A 20,607-nucleotide genomic window follows, 5' to 3' on the forward strand; every position below is an offset into this window, starting at 1 on the left:
GTGACTTAGAAACAGGCTGCAATTTAGAGGTTTAAATGTTATAAAGTATATTAATATAACAATGTTGGTTGTGCAAATCTGGAGAATGGTTAGCAAAGGCATTAGCTATCTTTTTAAACAATAACAATGTTGGTGTTGACTGTCCTTCAAGCTTAAAAAGAGGTGGTTATTTATGTTATAAGCAAAAGAAAATAAAAGGTTTATTTTTAAAAAAAATCCTCTTTTAGGTATTACAAAAATGTATTTATCTGCATTCTATGAGAAACTCAAAAAGCAGACTTCTACTAAAACCAATAAAAGTGTTTGGGTTATGACTCTGCTAGAGTTCTTCATGAAACCAATGGCTTCTGTGTGGGTAGATATTCTCCGTGGTTATTCAGCTGCACAAATGCTAAAGGATGCTCATTTTTATCTAGGGAGAAGCTTGCTATGGAGGTGATATTCCTTGCCAGAAGCCCCAATGGCCTGATCTTCTATAATGGGCAGAAAACAGACGGCAAAGGAGATTTTGTGTCCCTGGCACTGCACGACGGACATCTGGAGTACAGATACGATTTGGGGAAAGGAGCGGCCGTCATCAAGTACGTTACTGAGACGTTACTGCTTTATCTTTTTCTGTTGATTATTTTCTTTACATCACATGAATATATCCCAGATACATAAAATAAAATAGTAATTTTTCTGATGCCCAATAACAACTGCAGTTTTGAGCCCTTTGTAGAACAAACAAACTTTAGAACAAACATAATAGTTTCCTACTGATTTTAACGGTCAGAAGAAAAATAGCAGCCAAAACAATTTTCTGTTGCAGCCTATAGTCATAGAAATTATTATAATCAAATATTCATAAGAACAAAAAACATAAAAGAATAGATGTAATAATAATTGGAGCACTTTTTCTTAAAGGTTTCCTGTACCTAATAATCTTTTATTGTGTTCAGACTGCAAACAGTTCTTGAATGTAACAATCTCTTCATTTGCCATTACCCTGAGTGGTGTGACTGACGTGGGAGTGACAATGACAGCTTTTCTTGCTAAAGCAACCCTGTCACAATTATGAATAATAATAATACATAAAGAGCGCAGATATTCTTATTTTCACAGTCATTTGTACGACAAGAAGACTCCAGTGGAGGCATTTAATGGCCAATGTGAATGTTTGGAAGTGGAGGTGATTGGTTTGAAGTTAGCTCTACGTATTTAGTGAACTACGGGTACACATTGCACCCCGTGCCAATTGCTAATGTTGGTATGCATGAATCACTTTATTCACCAGACTTCATTGTTGGGGGCGGCAGATTAGGGGTGTTTAGACGTGGTTTTTATGTTAGGGTGTTAGGTTTAAACATAACTTTTTCTTTCCCCATAGACATCAATGGGGCTGCGTTATGGAGCTTTTGTTTCCGCGATTACAGGTGTTAGGCATTTTTTTTGCCGGCTCTCCCCATCGATGTCTATGGGGAAATCGTGCACGAGCACGTCAAAGCAGCGCTTGTATTTGGGTGAAGTATGGAGCTCAACGCCACCATATCGCCCGCGCAAGCCTGCTTTTTCAAAACCTGTAATAGCAGTGCTATACCGCTGCTTTTGTGGCGGTCATTAATTTCCCTATAGCATTTAAAACTCGTAATCTAGCTGAAAGTTAATTACCACTGTAAAATTAAGCGCTTTTTAAGAGCTGAAATAAACTATTTTTCTTAACAGTACAGGACAGAACTACATAACAAACGTCACTACTTGTTCACCCTTGGCTTTAACTCACCATCGGCTTAGTGCAACATTTATTTAACTGCGCACACCAATAATAGTCTATCATTTAGTGTGCACACACTATCCAACATGCAGATGTTAGAGATGTTAGCGCCCTAGACTATTGCTCAAGTGATAAAAATATCTTTAGACTTGAAGCAGAATCACTGTTGATTGCGCTTGAGCGATATCAATGAACAGAAGCGCTAATATTTAATTCTTAATTTTGCCCAAGTTTTCTTCTTATATATTTATGAAAGTTGGCTGGAGTGCATCCTGCATGATTCCTGACCTTGCAACATTCTGTGCAATGAATGCTTGATGAGTGCGGGAGTTTGTTTATATTTTACATATTGTATATGTTTACAATATATATTGTGAATATTCAAGTATTGCTAACAAAATTACCATTTTAAAATGTTTTAAAACAATTATGAAGTTCTTTTGCAGTGCATACAATATAGCACATCCATTTAAGCTGCTATTCAAAGTAGCTCCATTCTAAACACATCAATGGATATATTTCCTCTTATTGACACTTCTGTCTATCTTGTATAAGACCAACTTGAATTACTAATCAGTGTTTTTGTTGCAGCAAATTTATTTCAAGCAGGGCAAGCCCAGTATTCCCCCTAGCTACGCAGTTCATTGCCAGAGTGGTATCTGGTGCCCTCTAGTGTTTTGCAAATCAAAAGTTTAGAACTGTCAGAACTGTAGATGATTTAAGGTTGTTCATAGTATCTTTCTTTAAAAGGATTTGAGTCCCTGGGAAGTTGCAGGCATCAAAAATTCATCATAGTTGTCATTTAAATTTTAAAAATATGTCCATGATCTCTCATGATTAAAAAAAAAAAAAAGTTTATGAACCTTTTGATATAGACAAATGAGTGAAAAGTTCAACATGATATTTTTAGGTAACGTTAGAAGGAAAGTACCATAAAAAACACATAGTATTTTTTTTCCTAGGAAACGCTGGTTTATTAAATATTACGGTGTCTCATGTACTAGAGTTGATGTACTCTGCATAACTAAACCCAAGATTGCTCTTGCATCCCAAAAACTGGAGTTGAATTAATTCAGACGTTGAGTGTTTTTCATAGCTTTATGTCTCAGAAACACCACAAAGTAAATCTAAGGTTGAGCTGTTCCATCAGATTGTTAAGATTCTGGCAGTTTGAGACATCATGGAAAACTTACCAAAGTTAAACTGCCAGCCACTGCTGTAAATGCTCCGCCACATTCCTAAGATCGCCTGAAACGTATAGTTTTAACTAGCCAGCAGTTAGACACTAAGGGCTAGATTTATCAAAGCCATTCTCCTTTAAATCCGTCCTAAATAGCTCATACAAACTGATCATCATATTCATCAAAGCAATCTGCGCCTATAATTGCGCAAATCTGAAAGAAACTTCTTCGCACTCAGCGTGCATTCGTCTAGGCACACAGGCGCGCTCCCGAGTGCTACAATTTACATTAGTAATAGGCGTAATTTAACAGCCCGACCTACAAATACGCCCAGTTTCTTATTTATCATTGCTTTGCGCCAATAGGGAACTGCAATTTCGGCTTCAATTGCGTGTTGTATATTTCGCCATGCAGACTGAGGCGAACACCATTATAATGCATGCTTTTACATCTTGTGATGCAGTACTTTCTTCTTTTAACTAATTTTTCAAAGGCTCAGCGCTAAGAAGAGACTGTTATTGCCAGAAATTTGCGCTTCCACTGGCGCATATGGGTACCAACAGTTATTGTTATTTTTATATATTTATTTTTTGCAATCTTCAATTATCAACATATAAAACACAGCACAGAAACATTATATAATATAAATATAAGCTAAATATTAACTTAAAAACACTTTTTTTAATAATCAAAACATGGCGGCGTAAATATTTATAGTGATGTACTGTGATAAATAGGGAGTAAATGCCGTTTCTGACAGGCGAAATTTATCATTATTACGCCCCAGCTCGCCTGCACAAAGTTACCTCTATTTTTATGATAAATTCAGGTGTACATGTGCGCTTCTCCGGAGGTGAGCTGGGGCGCAGTTACAGGCGAAGCACATACAGAGTTCGCCTAGCCTTTGATAAATCTAGCCCTAAGTGGTGTACTTATTCTCCTGAGGACCAATCAAAGTCTGCTTAGCTGTTGGGTTTAACTCTCTTTTGATGTTCCTGTCCTGTCTCCTGATTGGTACACAGCAGCCTGTAACCTCATACATTTCAGCATCAAGCAACCTGGGTCATAATTCTCTCAGTAGGAGCAAGTCTGTGTCTCCTGATGTGTCCACAGCAAATCTGTGTATCTTGGCTACTCAACAGGAAGCTGATGTCTTTTGGCCTGTAAGCAGAAGGACTTTGCATGCCCTAGCTTCTCAGTAGTAAGCCTTTGTCTCCTGGTCTATCCACAGTAAACCTGTGTATATTTTCCTTGTGGCAACAAGCCGATGTATGTTCCTACCTGTCACATGTAGTCTGCATCTCCTGACCTCTTTGCAGCAAGCCTGTCAGCAGTAAGCTGGTGTTTATAGGCTTCTCCTTGGCAAGCTCATGTGGCTTGGCCTCTCAAAAGTAGGCCAGATTCCTCTGGTCTTCCAGTAGCAAGCCTGGGTGTATTCTGGCCTCTCTGCAGTAAGCATGTGTATCTTGACCTCTCAGCAGCAAGCCATTGTTTTCTGGCCTCTTGTATATTTTAATTAAGTTACTTCTTATGTGCCCAAAAAAGTATTTAAGAATAAACTCTAGCCTTCTTTTATCTTTTTTTTTATTAGCCTTTGATTCTAAAAGGGACACTAAAGTCGGAATTAAACTTTCATGCTTTAGATAGAGCATGCAGTTTTAAGAGATTTACCAATTTACTTACACTCAGTCTTTTTATAGTCACACTTTCTGAGGCACCAGCTACTACTGAGCATGTGCAAGAGTTCACAGCATATACATACTGTCTGATAGGCTGATGGCTGCCATATGATACAGAGGGCCGGCAAATCAAAGGAAATTTTGAAAATTGTCAGAAATTTTTTTGTTGATTATGCAGTTCTACTGTATTTAATGACCTATTAACAAATGTAGCTCTAAAATATGTGGAGTTTTGACCAGTGGTACCTGAGTCTGTAACACTTGTATCGTTCTTTTTTCTAGGAGCAAGGAGAGGATACCACTAAATGCCTGGGTTAGTGTGTCCCTGGAACGGAGTGGCAGAAAGGGGTTAATGAGGATCAATAACATGGAACAGGTCACTGGAGAGTCACCGGTAAGATTTGGTTAGGTTGGGAAGTTATTATGAAGATTTTCTCTTGTTACACAACCTTTTCTTAAACTTTCTGATTTGACTTTGATAGAGGTTAAATACCACGGATAGATGATCTGGGAATGATGAAGTGTAATTTATATAAAGTTCTGTAATGTTTCAACCATTTAATGAAAGAATATAGTATGTAATTAATACATTGAATAATAGATAAGATATAGACCATAGATAGATAGATAAGGAGGTCGTTAAATAGATCAGCAATAGATAGAGAGATCAGCAACAGATAGATAAGAGATAAATAAGTAGATCAGCAATAGATAGATCAGAGATAGATAGATCAGCAAAATATAGATAGATCAGCAATAAATAGATAGATCAGAAATAGTTAGATTTATAGATAGATAGATAGATTAGATAGATAGATAGATAGATAGATAGATGCCTGTTTCGCTTCCAATAGTGTGGAATAGCCACGACAGTCAACCCTGTAAATAGAAATGTTTTTTTAAATGATATATACAATGTCATTGCCATTATTGTGATAAACTGAACAATCTATATAGACTACTAGCCATATCGCACAAACACCTGCTCATTTCTTAATACTGTTATCCTTTATGACTGGGAGCTAGAATATTCCAGGGGAAACAATGCAGTGATTTCCAGTAACAACATTGGAAATGTTATTATAAAAAAGTGTTTAATTGACTTACACTCTCTTTAGGCAGGAAAATAAAGAGAATGGTAAAGTATACTTGGCAAGAGTCCAAGCAACTAAGAGAGAATCATGTGCATTGTTTGTTTGAATTAAGCAGTTGTCTTTAGGTTTCCTGGACTGATGGTTTTATTGCTCAGTGATGCTGTTTAGGGATTGGGGATGCACAACAAATATTTTTTAAAGCATGCTGAAAACTTTCAGTTCTGGATGGATGAAGACAAATACCCTGCATGCCAAAGCTTTTACAATCTGCTGATGACTTCTTTTTCCTCCCCTTCTCTCTTTTCTCTGTCTCTCCTATTGTTGCACTCTCTGGATTTCAGAAATCCCGCAAGGTAAAGATAAGCTTATCTATCTCTTCATATGTGCCATGTGAACCATTCATTTCCAGCCTTTCACCTCTAGAGTAGATTACGTCGCACTCTGATTTCTGTCTTCTGCCGTTTTCATTTATTTTCTTCTTTTACTTCCATCATAGTGAGACTAAACCTTTTCAAGCATTTCAAATAATTTCAAGCCATCCATCACCGTAACTCTTGAGAGCATCAAGTAGTATTAATGTAGATCTTTAACTGATGGGATGTGGGGCAGTGACCATGTACAAATCAAAGTATTTATTGGAGTTGAAAACAAAAACAACATTGGAACTCATCACTATAGATTCAGAGATCAGCGGTTGCAAAATAAAATTGACCATTTCTAGTTGTTTGTAGCCGTTCTCTCTATACAGAGACATTTAACTTCTTGTTACCTATCAACAATGGTTCTAGTGATGAATGTTGGGGTTGGTGCTAAAGCTAAGGGAAGACTTAATGTTGAATCATTGCTGAACCCTGCAGACTAGTGTAATATTTATTTAGCGATCTCATCCTATTAAATTAAACCTGACAGTTTAATTTATGAGTAGGTCTTTCCACTTCTGTTTGTTATAGGAGTAAAGGAGAATTCTGTTGTCCCAAAATACACTTGTCCAGATTAATTAAAGCCCACTGGATCATGCAAGCCTATTTAATGCATAGTTGCCAACATATGGACACTTTGCAGCAGAGCCATGCCCATTTATGTTTTGCATAGCTCCGCCCACTCCAGCCTACCCTAAAACAAGCACATAAATAATAATAGTCAAATTTAGCTATACTGATTGCTTAATTTAAACTTTTATGATTCAGACAGTGCATATAATTTTTAAATTCACTTCTACTTTGTTCTCTTTGTTTAAAAGGGTATGTACATATCCTCAGCAGCAGCAGTTCACTACTGGGAGCTAGCTGTTAAGTGGTGGCTACACACATTTGTCTTTTGTCATTGGCCCACTAGATGTGTTCAGCTAGCTCCCAGCAGTGCAATGCTGCTCTGGAACTGACTTTAACTGTGTGTTTAATCTTTTTGCAAACACATGGTTATAAGAATGCAATAGTGCAATAATTACATTGCTCTAACATATATATACTGTGTATATATATATATATATATATATATATATATATATATATATATATATATATACACATATCCTCCGTGTGTGTCTGCACTCCCAATGCTGTGTGGTCATCCACCAGGGTGCAAAGTCAATCAAGTACACAGTCTATATCCAATAAGGGACTGCACTCGCTAATAATAAAGATATAAAGGTTTCTTAAACCAAACCCAGCGAGTGCAGTCCCTTATTGGATATAGACTATATATATATATATATATACATATACATATGTTACACAACCTGAAATAAATATAATAATATGTTTAACCCGCTAACTAGTGTCTTGGGGCTGCTGTGAACAATATATGTTGAGGACTTGTTAAGAAACTATTGAAAGTTTCACAAGTAGGTTACATTTTATGAGGTAAATAGTCAGGTTTTTATATTTGTAGCTGCAGTGATTGTGGGCAATAGGTTAATAGACCCAGAAATGCCCCAGTAAATCTGGGTTTTTTGTATGTTCTGTGAATTTTAGTCCTAACACATGAAAAGTCTGATGTGTTAAGCCTCTCCTAAACAAAGCCTCTGTATATATATGGGGGAAATTAAAAATGTTCCAAATTCCCTTACTTTACACCTGACCTCACACTGCTACACTTCAGTGTAACAGAATACAACAGAATCAGATAAAGAATACTACAGAAAAAAATACTGTAAGCAGTGAGACTAATGCCACAGCGACCTCTGTGTCAGGAGTACTGTATTGCACGCAATATTAATAAACATGGAAACTATGTTAAAGCAGTAGAGAACTTGCAGGATTCTCTATAATAAAGGCGTGATCCACTTCTAAATAAAAAACAATTTCTGAGGCACCAGCTCCTACTGAGCATGTGCAAGAATTCATTATATATATATATATATATATATATATATATATATATATATATATATATATATATATATATATATATTTATACACACACACATATATATATATATTTTGTTATTGGCTGATGAGTCACGACACAAGGGGGAAGGAAAATGCTTATTGATTATTCAAGTATACTGTATTTAATTTTCTTTTAATGGCAGATATTCTGACAAATGAAACTCTAGAAAACTCTAGATAGGCATAGCAAGGCTAGGTGAATCTCAAACATGATCTCATATTATCAGCAAGACTTGTTTAACATACAATCAAGATTTACACTCGGTAGGTTATCATGACTTTAGAGCTCGCTTAAAGGGTAGGAAAATTTTGCATCAAACACAACATAAATACAGCACAGTTACACTCATAGAAACACTATCTATCTGATAAAAAATATTTAAAAAAAAATAATAAAGTTATAAGGGCTCAAAGATATATGGTATAAGGGGTTTGACAAAAAAAGGTCTGTAAAGGGCTTTAACACACACACATACACTTATATATACTGTGTGTATATATATATATATATATATATATATATATATATATATATATACATGTCTAAATATGTGTATATATGCTTATATGTATTTATGTGTTTTACTGCATATTTACTGTACATATTTACATTCCAATGTTCTTAATTTACAGGATAATGTACTTTTTATTGTACAATAAATTTTTCTATATGTATCTATACGTGTTTATCTATTCCTAAAGATATATAGGTATATATATATATATATCTTTTACATTAACAGTATCACATATATTATATATACATATTTAATAATAAAAAGTTCATCATTTTTTATGTGAACATAGGAATGTAAAATATTCGTAAAGTGTATCAGGGTTCGTGATTTAGGACAAACTGTCGAGTTAGGGAATCATGAAGAATTGCTAATTTCAATACGCGTTATTGAAATATTAACAATAAAATATTTAAGAAATAATAATTAAAAATAATTATACATACTTTAAGAAATATAGATATATTCTATGGATTATGTAGAATATTCTACAGTATGTATAATAATATTTAATCATTTTTATTAATATTTTTTAATATTTTAATAACATAATATTTAATCATTTTTATTAATATTTTTTAATATTTTAATAACACACATTGAAGTTAGCAATTCTTAATGCACGCTATGCCGACCGTGTTAGATCTTAATCACAAGCGCATATTTTACATTCCTATGTTCTTCACATAGAAATGAATGTACTATTTATTATTAAATATATATTTTTATATATATATATATATATATGACAAATTTAATGTAAAATAGATATCTATAGGAATAGATATATAGGTGTATATATATATATATATATATATATATATTTACAATATAAAGTACATTGTTCAGTATGTGAAGAACATTGGAATGTGAAACAGTTTGGTTCAACTTGTAATATGCACAATACCCGATGCACGCATAAAGCCTCAGTCTAGCAAAGTTTGTGCTTGAGCGGGAGTGCTAAATAGTGCTCCAATCATAATCTAGACCAAAATCTATAAAAACAACTCCATGGAGAACTATGCAGTAGTACATTTTACTCACTTTCTCAACCAGAAATGCAGATATTGTCCCATGGGGAGAATGCTATGCATATAGAGCTTTCAGTGTAACGATTAGACTAAGAGCCCTTAGTGGATGCTGGGAAGGGGTCTCACATTTGCCTTATCTCTGACTGGCCTTTCAGATCCATTGAGCTTTAGTAAATCTGGTCATCTGCTTGAAATCTTCACATCAATACTATTATTAATCATGAGGCTATGAAGTCTTTGTTTTTAGGGAAGAGATTTTCCTATAGAGAAAGTACAAGAAAGGGTATAAGTAGAGTGTTTTTAACATGGGCATATAAGATGGAACCCATATGAGAGGTTTAGATTCTTTGCAGAGGAATATCAGACTTTGTAATATAGAATACCAGGAACTTTACCAAGTTGGCACTAGGGAGCACTGTGCCAACATTACAATTAATTGGAGAAATGTGTGATTTTATTTTGGCTTTTAGTGGTGTAATACAGTTAATAGTTTATTAGAGTTATACTGCGTAATTAAATCATTTATTTTCATTTTATTGCACAACCACAGTGAGAAGAGTTATCTCTTTATTGCTACGATGCTCGCTCATGCCCTAGCAAAGGAAGATCGTGATTAAAGCTAAAAAATAAGCAATAGTATTAGTTGTCTGAATGCCCATGGGAATTAAAGCAGCATAGTATCTTGGTACTTTATGGGAATAAGTGTGAAACAACCCCAGCAGTTACTGGTTAACTCCCTACTTACAAATATGCATGATGGATACTATTTACTGTCTAATCTGTCTGTTATGCTCCTCAACCCCCTTTTAGGCACCTCACACTGCTCTCAATTTAAAGGAGCCGCTCTTTGTGGGAGGAGCAACAGATTTTAGCAAACTGGCTCGAGCTGCAGCCGCTTCCACTAGCTTTGATGGAGCCATCCAGAAGGTAAGCGATGCCTTGGACTATACCATATTTCTGCCAACTGGTGCACTTTGGGTTCATGAGATTTTGAGACCTTAAATGGACATAAAGCCCAACATTTTCTTTTCTTGTTATGCTTTGTTGAAAAGCAGAAAGGTAAGCTCATGAGTGTGCACATGCCTGCAGAACTATATGGCAACAGTTTTGCAACAATGTTATACATTAGCAGGAGCACTAGATGGCAGCACTATTTCTTCTGTTATGTGTGATCAGTCCACGGGTCATCATTACTTCTGGGATATAACTCCTCCCCAACAGGAAATGCAAGAGGATTCACCCAGCAGAGCTGCATATAGCTCCTCCCCTCTACGTCAGTCCCAGTCATTCTCTTGCACCCAACGACTAGATAGGATGTGTGAGAGGACTATGGTGATTATACTTAGTTTTTATGACTTCAATCAAAAGTTTGTTATTTTACAATAGCACCGGAGCGTGTTATTACTTCTCTGGCAGAGTTTGAGGAAGAATCTACCAGAGTTTTTTACTATGATTTTAACCGGAGTAGTTAAGATCATATTGCTGTTCTCGGCCATCTGAGGGAGGTAAAAGCTTCAGATCAGGGGACAGCGGGCAGATGAATCTGCATTGAGGTATGTAGCAGTTTTTATTTTCTGAATGGAATTGATGAGAAAATCCTGCCATACCGTTATAATGACATGTATGTATACACTTCAGTATTCTGGGGATGGTATTTCACCGGAACTACTCTGTTAAAAGTCACTAATCCTTTTAATAAGTATTTATCATGTTAAACGTTTTTGCTGGAATGTAGAATCGTTTACATTTCTGAGGTACTGAGTGAATAAATATTTGGGCATTATTTTCCACTTGGCAGTTGTTTGGTTTTAATTGTGACAGTTTCGTTTCTCTTCACTGCTGTGTGTGAGGGAGGGGCCGTTTTTGGCGCTCTTTGCTACGCATCAAAAATTTCCAGTCAGTTACTCTTATATTTCCTGCATGATCCGGTTCATCTCCGACAGATCTCAGGGGTCTTCAAACTTCTTTAGAGGGAGGTAGATTCTCTCAGCAGAGCTGTGAGAATTTTATATTGACTGTGAATAAAAACGTTGCTCTGTAATTTTTATGTCAAATTTAATTATTGTTATTTTACTATGGGAACAAACCTTTGCTAAAAGTTGTGTTGTTTTAAAGTTTGATGCTATAACTGTTTTTCAGTTCATTATTTCAACTGTCATTTAATCGTTTAGTACCTCTTTGAGGCACAGTACGTTTTTGCTAAAAAAGATTATAACCAAGTTGCAAGTTTATTGCTAGTGTGTTAAACATGTCTGACTCAGAGGAAGATATCTGTGTCATTTGTTCCAATGCCAAGGTGGAGCCCAATAGAAATTTATGTACTAACTGTATTGATGCTACTTTAAATAAAAGTCAATCTGTACAATTTGAACAAATTTCACCAAACAGCGAGGGGAGAGTTATGCCGACTAACTCGCCTCACGCGGCAGTACCTGCATCTCCCGCCCGGGAGGTGCGTGATATTATGGCGCCTTGTACATCTGGGCGGCCATTACAGATAACATTACAAGATATGGCTACTGTTATGACTGAAGTTTTGTCTAAATTACCAGAACTAAGAGGCAAGCGTGATCACTCTGGGGTGAGAACAGAGTGCGCTGACAATACTAGGGCCATGTCTGATACTGCGTCACAGCTTGCAGAGCATGAGGACGGAGAGCTTCATTCTGTGGGTGACGGTTCTGATCCAAACAGATTGGATTCAGATATTTCAAATTTTAAATTTAAATTGGAGAACCTCCGTGTATTACTAGGGGAGGTTTTAGCAGCTCTCAATGATTGTAACACCGTTGCAATACCAGAGAAACTGTGTAGGTTGGATAAATACTTTGCGGTACCGGCGAGTACTGACGTTTTTCCTATACCTAAGAGACTAACTGAAATTGTTACTAAGGAGTGGGATAGACCCGGTGTGCCGTTCTCACCCCCTCCAATATTTAGAAAGATGTTTCCAATAGACGCCACCACTCGGGACTTATGGCAAACGGTCCCTAAGGTGGAGGGAGCAGTTTCTACTTTAGCTAAGCGTACCACTATCCCGGTGGAGGATAGCTGTGCTTTTTCAGATCCAATGGATAAAAAATTAGAGGGTTACCTTAAGAAAATGTTTGTTCAACAAGGTTTTATATTGCAACCCCTTGCATGTATCGCGCCGATTACGGCTGCGGCAGCATTTTGGATTGAGTCTCTGGAAGAGAACCTTAGTTCATCTACGCTAGACGACATTACGGACAGGCTTAGAGTCCTTAAACTAGCTAATTCATTCATTTCGGAGGCCGTAGTACATTTAACCAAACTTACGGCTAAGAACTCAGGATTCGCCATCCAGGCACGTAGGGCGCTGTGGCTAAAATCCTGGTCAGCTGATGTTACTTCTAAGTCCAAATTACTTAATATACCTTTCAAGGGGCAGTCTTTATTTGGGCCCGGTTTGAAAGAAATTATCGCTGACATTACAGGAGGTAAGGGCCACGCCCTACCTCAAGACAAAGCCAAAGCTAAGGCTAGACAGTCTAATTTTCGTCCCTTTCGGAATTTCAAAACAGGAGCAGCATCAACCTCCACTGCACCAAAACAGGAGGGAGCTGTTGCTCGTTACAGGCAAGGCTGGAAGCCTAACCAGTCCTGGAACAAGGGCAAGCAGGCCAGGAAACCTGCTGCTGCCCCAAAGACAGCATGAACCGAGAGCCCCCGATCCGGGACCGGATCTAGTGGGGGGCAGACTTTCTCTCTTCGCCCAGGCCTGGGCAAGAGATGTTCAGGATCCCTGGGCGCTAGAGATCATATCTCAGGGATACCTTCTAGACTTCAAATTATCTCCCCCAAGAGGGAGATTTCATCTGTCAAGGTTGTCAGCAAACCAGATAAAGAAAGAAGCGTTTCTACGCTGTGTACAAGATCTGTTATTAATGGGAGTGATCCATCCGGTTCCGCGGTCGGAACAAGGACAAGGGTTCTACTCAAACCTGTTTGTGGTTCCCAAAAAAGAGGGAACTTTCAGGCCAATCTTAGATTTAAAGATTCTAAACAAATTCCTAAGAGTTCCATCGTTCAAAATGGAAACTATTCGGACAATCTTACCCATGATCCAAAAGGGTCAGTACATGACCACAGTGGATTTAAAAGATGCTTACCTTCACATACCGATTCACAAAGATCATCACCGGTATCTACGGTTTGCCTTCCTAGACAGGCACTACCAGTTTGTAGCTCTTCCATTCGGATTGGCTACGGCTCCAAGAATCTTCACAAAGGTTCTGGGTGCCCTTCTGGCGGTACTAAGACCGCGAGGGATTTCGGTAGCTCCGTACCTAGACGACATTCTAATACAAGCTTCAAGCTTTCAAACTGCCAAGTCTCATACAGAGTTAGTTCTGGCATTTCTAAGGTCGCATGGATGGAAAGTGAACGAAAAGAAGAGTTCTCTTTTTCCTCTCACAAGAGTTCCATTCTTGGGGACTCTTATAGATTCTGTAGAAATGAAGATTTACCTGACAGAAGGCAGGTTAACAAAGCTTCAAAATGCATGCCGTGTCCTTCATTCCATTCAACACCCGTCAGTAGCTCAATGCATGGAGGTGATCGGCTTAATGGTAGCGGCAATGGACATAGTACCTTTTGCACGCCTACACCTCAGACCGCTGCAATTGTGCATGCTAAGTCAGTGGAATGGGGATTACTCAGATTTGTCCCCTACTCTGAATCTGAATCAAGAGACCAGAAATTCTCTTCTATGGTGGCTTTATCGGCCACACCTGTCCAGGGGGATGCCATTCAGCAGGCCAGACTGGACAATTGTAACAACAGACGCCAGCCTACTAGGTTGGGGCGCTGTCTGGAATTCTCTGAAGGCTCAGGGACTATGGAATCAGGAGGAGAGTCTCCTTCCAATAAACATTCTGGAATTGAGAGCAGTTCTCAATGCCCTTCTGGCTTGGCCCCAATTAACAACTCGGGGGTTCATCAGGTTTCAGTCGGACAACATCACGACTGTAGCTTACATCAACCATCAGGGAGGGACAAGAAGCTCCCTAGCAATGATGGAAGTATCAAAGATAATTCGCTGGGCAGAGTCTCACTCTTGCCACCTGTCAGCAATCCACATCCCGGGAGTAGAGAACTGGGAGGCGGATTTCTTGAGTCGCCAGACTTTTCATCCGGGGGAGTGGGAACTTCATCCGGAGGTCTTTGCCCAAATACTTCGACGTTGGGGCAAACCAGAGATAGATCTCATGGCGTCTCGCCAGAACACCAAACTTCCTCACTACGGGTCCAGATCCAGGGATCCGGGAGCGGTTCTGATAGATGCTTTGACAGCACCTTGGAACTTCGAGATGGCTTATGTGTTTCCACCCTTCCCGCTGCTTCCTCGATTGATTGCCAAAATCAAACAGGAGAGAGCATCAGTGATTCTAATAGCGCCTGCATGGCCACGCAGGACTTGGTATGCGGATCTAGTGGACATGTCATCCTGTCCGCCTTGGTCTCTACCTCTAAGACAGGACCTTCTGATACAGGGTCCATTCAAACATCAAAATCTAACTTCTCTGAAGCTGACTGCTTGGAAATTGAACGCTTGATTTTATCAAAACGTGGTTTTTCTGAGTCGGTTATTGATACCCTGATACAGGCTAGGAAGCCTGTTACCAGAAGGATTTACCATAAAATATGGCGTAAATACCTATACTGGTGCGAATCCAAAGGTTACTCCTGGAGTAAGGTTAGGATCCCTAGGATATTGTCCTTTCTACAAGAAGGTTTAGAAAAGGGTTTATCAGCTAGTTCATTAAAGGGACAGATTTCAGCTCTGTCCATCTTGTTACACAGGCGTCTGTCAGAAAATCCAGACGTCCAGGCCTTTTGTCAGGCTTTAGCTAGGATCAAGCCTGTGTTTAAAGCTGTTGCTCCGCCATGGAGTTTAAACTTAGTTCTTAACGTTTTACAGGGTGTTCCGTTTGAACCCCTTCATTCCATTGATATAAAATTGTTATCTTGGAAAGTTCTGTTTTTAATGGCTATTGCCTCGGCTCGAAGAGTCTCTGAGTTATCAGCCTTACATTGTGATTCTCCTTATCTGATTTTTCACTCAGACAAGGTAGTTCTGCGTACTAAACCTGGGTTCTTACCTAAGGTAGTCACTAACAGGAATATCAATCAAGAGATTGTTGTTCCATCCTTGTGTCCAAATCCTTCTTCAAAGAAGGAACGTCTTCTACACAATCTGGATGTAGTTCGTGCCCTCAAGTTCTACTTGCAGGCAACTAAAGATTTTCGCCAAACTTCTTCCCTGTTTGTCGTTTATTCTGGACAGAGGAGAGGTCAAAAAGCTTCTGCTACCTCTCTCTCTTTTTGGCTTCGTAGCATAATACGTTTAGCCTATGAGACTGCTGGACAGCAGCCTCCTGAAAGAATTACAGCTCACTCCACTAGAGCTGTGGCTTCCACTTGGGCCTTTAAGAATGAGGCCTCTGTTGAACAGATTTGCAAGGCTGCAACTTGGTCTTCGCTTCATACTTTTTCCAAATTTTACAAATTTGACACTTTTGCTTCTTCGGAGGCTATTTTTGGGAGAAAGGTTCTTCAGGCAGTGGTTCCTTCTGTATAATGAGCCTGCCTATCCCTCCCGTCATCCGTGTACTTTTGCTTTGGTATTGGTATCCCAGAAGTAATGATGACCCGTGGACTGATCACACATAACAGAAGAAAACATAATTTATGCTTACCTGATAAATTCCTTTCTTCTGTTGTGTGATCAGTCCACGGCCCGCCCTGTTTTAAGGCAGGTAAATATCTTTTAAATTATACTCCAGTCACCACTTCACCCTTGGTTACTCCTTTCTCGTTGATTCTTGGTCGAATGACTGGGACTGACGTAGAGGGGAGGAGCTATATGCAGCTCTGCTGGGTGAATCCTCTTGCATTTCCTGTTGGGGAGGAGTTATATCCCAGAAGTAATGATGACCCGTGGACTGATCACACAACAGAAGAAAGGAATTTATCAGGTAAGCATAAATTATGTTTTCCTGTCATGTAGTGCTTCAGGCATGTGCATGCTACCTATCAATATATCTCTTCAACAAAGAATAACATGAGAATTAATCATGAAAGAACATTTTTGGGTTGTATGTCTCTTTAAAGTTAAAAGGACACTAAAGTCAAAATTAAACTCTAATGATTCAGATAGAGTACACAATTTTAAACGACTTCCCAATTCACTTCCATTATCTAAAAGTGCACCTTTTTATATACACACTTTCTGAGGCACCTGCTTTTACTGAGCATGTGCAAGAATTCACAGTATAAATGTATATGCATGTTTTTGATTAGCTAGTGGCTGTCACATGATGCAGCAGGGAGGAACATTTAATCTCTTAAGGACATATGACGGAATTTTTCCGTCATAAAACAATTGAGCAAACTGAAAGCGGTGTCCTTAAAGGGTATTAACTAACCTTGAAATTTGTAACAAAAATAAACAAATAAAATAATAATAAAAAAATCTACTACTCATTTGAAATTAAAACTAAGTGTTGTGTTTAATGCTTTTTTAACATTTAACATCAAATAATTTAACATCCAATTAAGGGCTAGATTACAAGTAGAGTGCTAATTTAACATGCGCCTGTAAATGGGCAAATGTACTCGTTTAATGGGCGCACATTAAATAACCAGCCATTACAAGTGGCTGGTTAATGCTACCACAACTTTGCACTCAGTGAATTAACCAGAGGTCAGACATCTGGTAAATTAAAAAAATGTCCCCCAATTGCCCCATAATAAAGTGTAGTGTTACTTTATAAAATAAAAAAATATGAGCATCTTTTTTAAAAAATTAAATATAACTGTACGAAGCAGTTATAAGGTGTTAAAATGAGCGGGTGTGGGGTGTTAGAAAAAAAACAGCACTGGAAAGTGCCTTTACATAGCAGTCTATGGGGGACTGTTTAAACTTGAAATATATATATATATGTACAGTATATGCTTATATACATAAATATATATGTTATAATATGTGTATATAAATATATAAAACATAAATATATATGTATATAATCATATACATATATATATATATTTAAACTTTGTTGCCCATCACTGTGTGACTTACCCCCTTCCCACAGCATGAGAACGAGGCTCCCATTGGAGCACATGGAAGCACGCAAGGTCGCATTCGCATTGCGCTTAACTTCAGATACCAGCGCACATTTGCGTGCACTGGTATTACGAGTGCAGTGTAAATATCGTGCTCGCAATAGCGCAATTTTGCGCTCCACCCGTAATCTGGCCCTAGATATTTTATGAATTAAAATGAAACAATGTTGCTATAGACGTTTATTTTACCTCTGAATATTGTTTTTGTTCCACTCCCTCTAGAAAGGGAGTGGAACCTGAGCCTGCAATATTTTATTCAGTGTTAGGTTAGCTCAAAGCACAACTGTCACTTGTTTTTTGTTTTTGTTTTTTTTTTACAGATTTCCATCAAGGGGCTTCCTATTCTAAAGCAGGAGAACATCCGTCGAGCCATTGAGATCTCTACATTCCGTGGCCATCCCTGTACTCAGAAACCCAACCCCTGCCAGAACTCTGGTCTGTGTGCGCCCAAAAAGGAGACCTATGAGTGCGTGTGCCAAAGGGGCTTTTCAGGGGCACAGTGTGAAAGAGGTAAGAAGGAGTCAAACACACAGCATTTCTTAATTGTTTAGATTTATATTTACAAAAATATCTCCTATGTCAATTTTATTTAGAGATCTGTATAAGTGAGATAGGAGGGTTTTTTTTTATACCTTTTAAAGAAAGAACAGAAGTGAGTGTTTGTATAGTAGTGTTTAAAAAGCCAATATGAAGGAAATAGCCCATTTCACATGGCAGGGTAATGGTCTCAGCTGACAGGATATAGAAATCATTTTATGGTTAATCTCACTTTACAATGCCTCTATCACAGAAAATGTTGCCAGCCGGGTGGCATTATGAAGTAGCCAGGTGAGGGCAGTGTAATGTTTTCTAATAATATATCATTTTCTGCTATGTGAGGCACAAATTAATTGCATAATTTAACATAAATGTATTTAATAATAATTTGTGCAATAAAAATTGACTATTTTAGCTTAATATTGGTTAAAATATTAGCCGGTTGGTCAGTAACATCAGCTGGGTGGTGCACCCGCTAAAAAAAGGTCATGGAGAGAACACTGCATTGTATTTTTTGATGAACCTACTTGGTCAAAGTGTGCTTTGTTTTATGGCTGCAGGAATATCAACCTGTTTTATTGACACAATATTACGTGCATCTTTGTGTATATCATACTTATTCTCTTCTGCATATTTATTCTGCAGTGACTATTGAGAAGTCAGCGGGAGAGTCTGAATCAGTGTCCTTTGATGGCAGGACATACCTAGAATATCATAATGCCGTGTCCAAGAGGTAATTTAAGCCATTGCTTAGACATACATTGTGGGTTCTTTAATCATCATATAGCCTTCATGCCTTCCATCATTTGCCTCTAAAACTGGGATGTGTTCCTTCCAAAGCAATGTTTCCCATACATTCCATCAGGACTGCCACATAAGACTGTCTCTTCACACCTCCTTAGTGTTCTATGCACTGTCTTTAATAAGTAAAAGATTAGTACATATTGGCACATTTTCCCTATCCAATATGGCTGCTAAGTGTTTTGTTCATGCACACTACATTTTTTTTTTTATTAGTTTACAACTTTATTAAGCAGAATGTACATATTACAAAATATAAGAAAACATAAAAATCAAACCGCAAACCACATTTAGGAGAATTTTAAAGGCAGTTTGATTGGTGTTGTCCCAATGTAAATCACTTTATAAAACTGAACAAAATAAGAGCCGTTCTGGCAGTGGTGTTGAATTAGGACAGATGGTTGGGGATATGGGTCTGTCTGTAATTGTGTAACCATAAGAACACATTTTACATTAGATATTTAATAAAGAATGGTCTACAGGTGTGGTTTAAATGTTCTTTAATTAAAAAATAATAATATGTATCCATGAAATATCAAACATGACAGTTCATATATACTTTAAATAGAGATTGTAGTGTTAAGTTGATAAAACATAAAAAAAAGTGTTTGTTTTTGTTTTGTTTTAATGTTCTATTAGCCTATAGTCAAAGTGGTACAGCTACTTTACAGATTAGATTACTTGATCCACAACTGTAACTGCTGAGCTGTATATATTTTTTTCAAAAGTTATTAAACTAAATCCATATAATTTCTTGTGTTGCCTTAATGTAATACCCTAATTAAAATACATTATGAAGTCATTTTTATATATAACCAAACTACTTTCAATCTCAACATCAAATGTCTTAAAAATGCTGAAAACCCTGTTTTTTTCAAATTATTAGATAATATGTAGTAGGGAATAAACTATTTAGAGGCCCCTTAAGCATGTAATCTCCCTTAAGGGGCCTTGTATACTGCTCACTCATACAGATAAATATAGGGAGCAGATGCGCTTTCACATGGCGATTGCTGGAAACACCGCACATTTTCCAGCTATATACCTTTAGCTGTTTGAAAACTCTTTACTAAATGTAAGTGTAGTTTTACATACATTTAACTATATTTAAATGCATCTATTATCTAATATGATAATAGACTATTAAAGGGATTTGAAACCCAAACATTTTCTTTCATGATTCAGAAAGAGCATGTCATTTAAAACAACTTTCTAATTTATTTCTATTATCAATTTTTCTTTGATCTCTTGGTATCTTTTGTTGAAAGGCAGGGTTGTATGCTTAGGAACCGCCCATTTCTGTAGCACTATATGGTAGCAGTTTTGCAAGAATGTCATGTAGTGCTCCAGATGCCTACCTAGGTATCTCTTCAACACAGAATATGGGAACGAAGCAAATTTGATAATAGAAGTCAATTGGAACCTTTTTTAAAATATTATGTTCTGTCTGAATAACGAAATAAATGTTTGGGTTT

General features: G+C 37.5%; 1 protein-coding gene across 3 annotated transcripts in view; it reads left to right on the forward strand.

Moving 5' to 3' along the window:
* Nucleotides 1-20,607, forward strand: part of AGRN (agrin) — a 735,367-nt gene that overhangs the window by 672,172 nt on the left and 42,588 nt on the right. For all 3 annotated transcript variants that reach the window (XM_053690462.1, XM_053690463.1, XM_053690464.1), the window contains 5 exons: nt 417-581; nt 4,896-5,007; nt 10,454-10,570; nt 18,115-18,304; nt 18,977-19,064. In XM_053690462.1, coding sequence (XP_053546437.1) covers nt 417-581; nt 4,896-5,007; nt 10,454-10,570; nt 18,115-18,304; nt 18,977-19,064 — 672 coding nt within the window. The remainder of the gene's footprint in view (nt 1-416; nt 582-4,895; nt 5,008-10,453; nt 10,571-18,114; nt 18,305-18,976; nt 19,065-20,607) is intronic.

Source organism: Bombina bombina, chromosome 8 (genome assembly GCF_027579735.1).
Source record: "Bombina bombina isolate aBomBom1 chromosome 8, aBomBom1.pri, whole genome shotgun sequence".
NCBI classification, from domain to species: domain Eukaryota; kingdom Metazoa; phylum Chordata; class Amphibia; order Anura; family Bombinatoridae; genus Bombina; species Bombina bombina.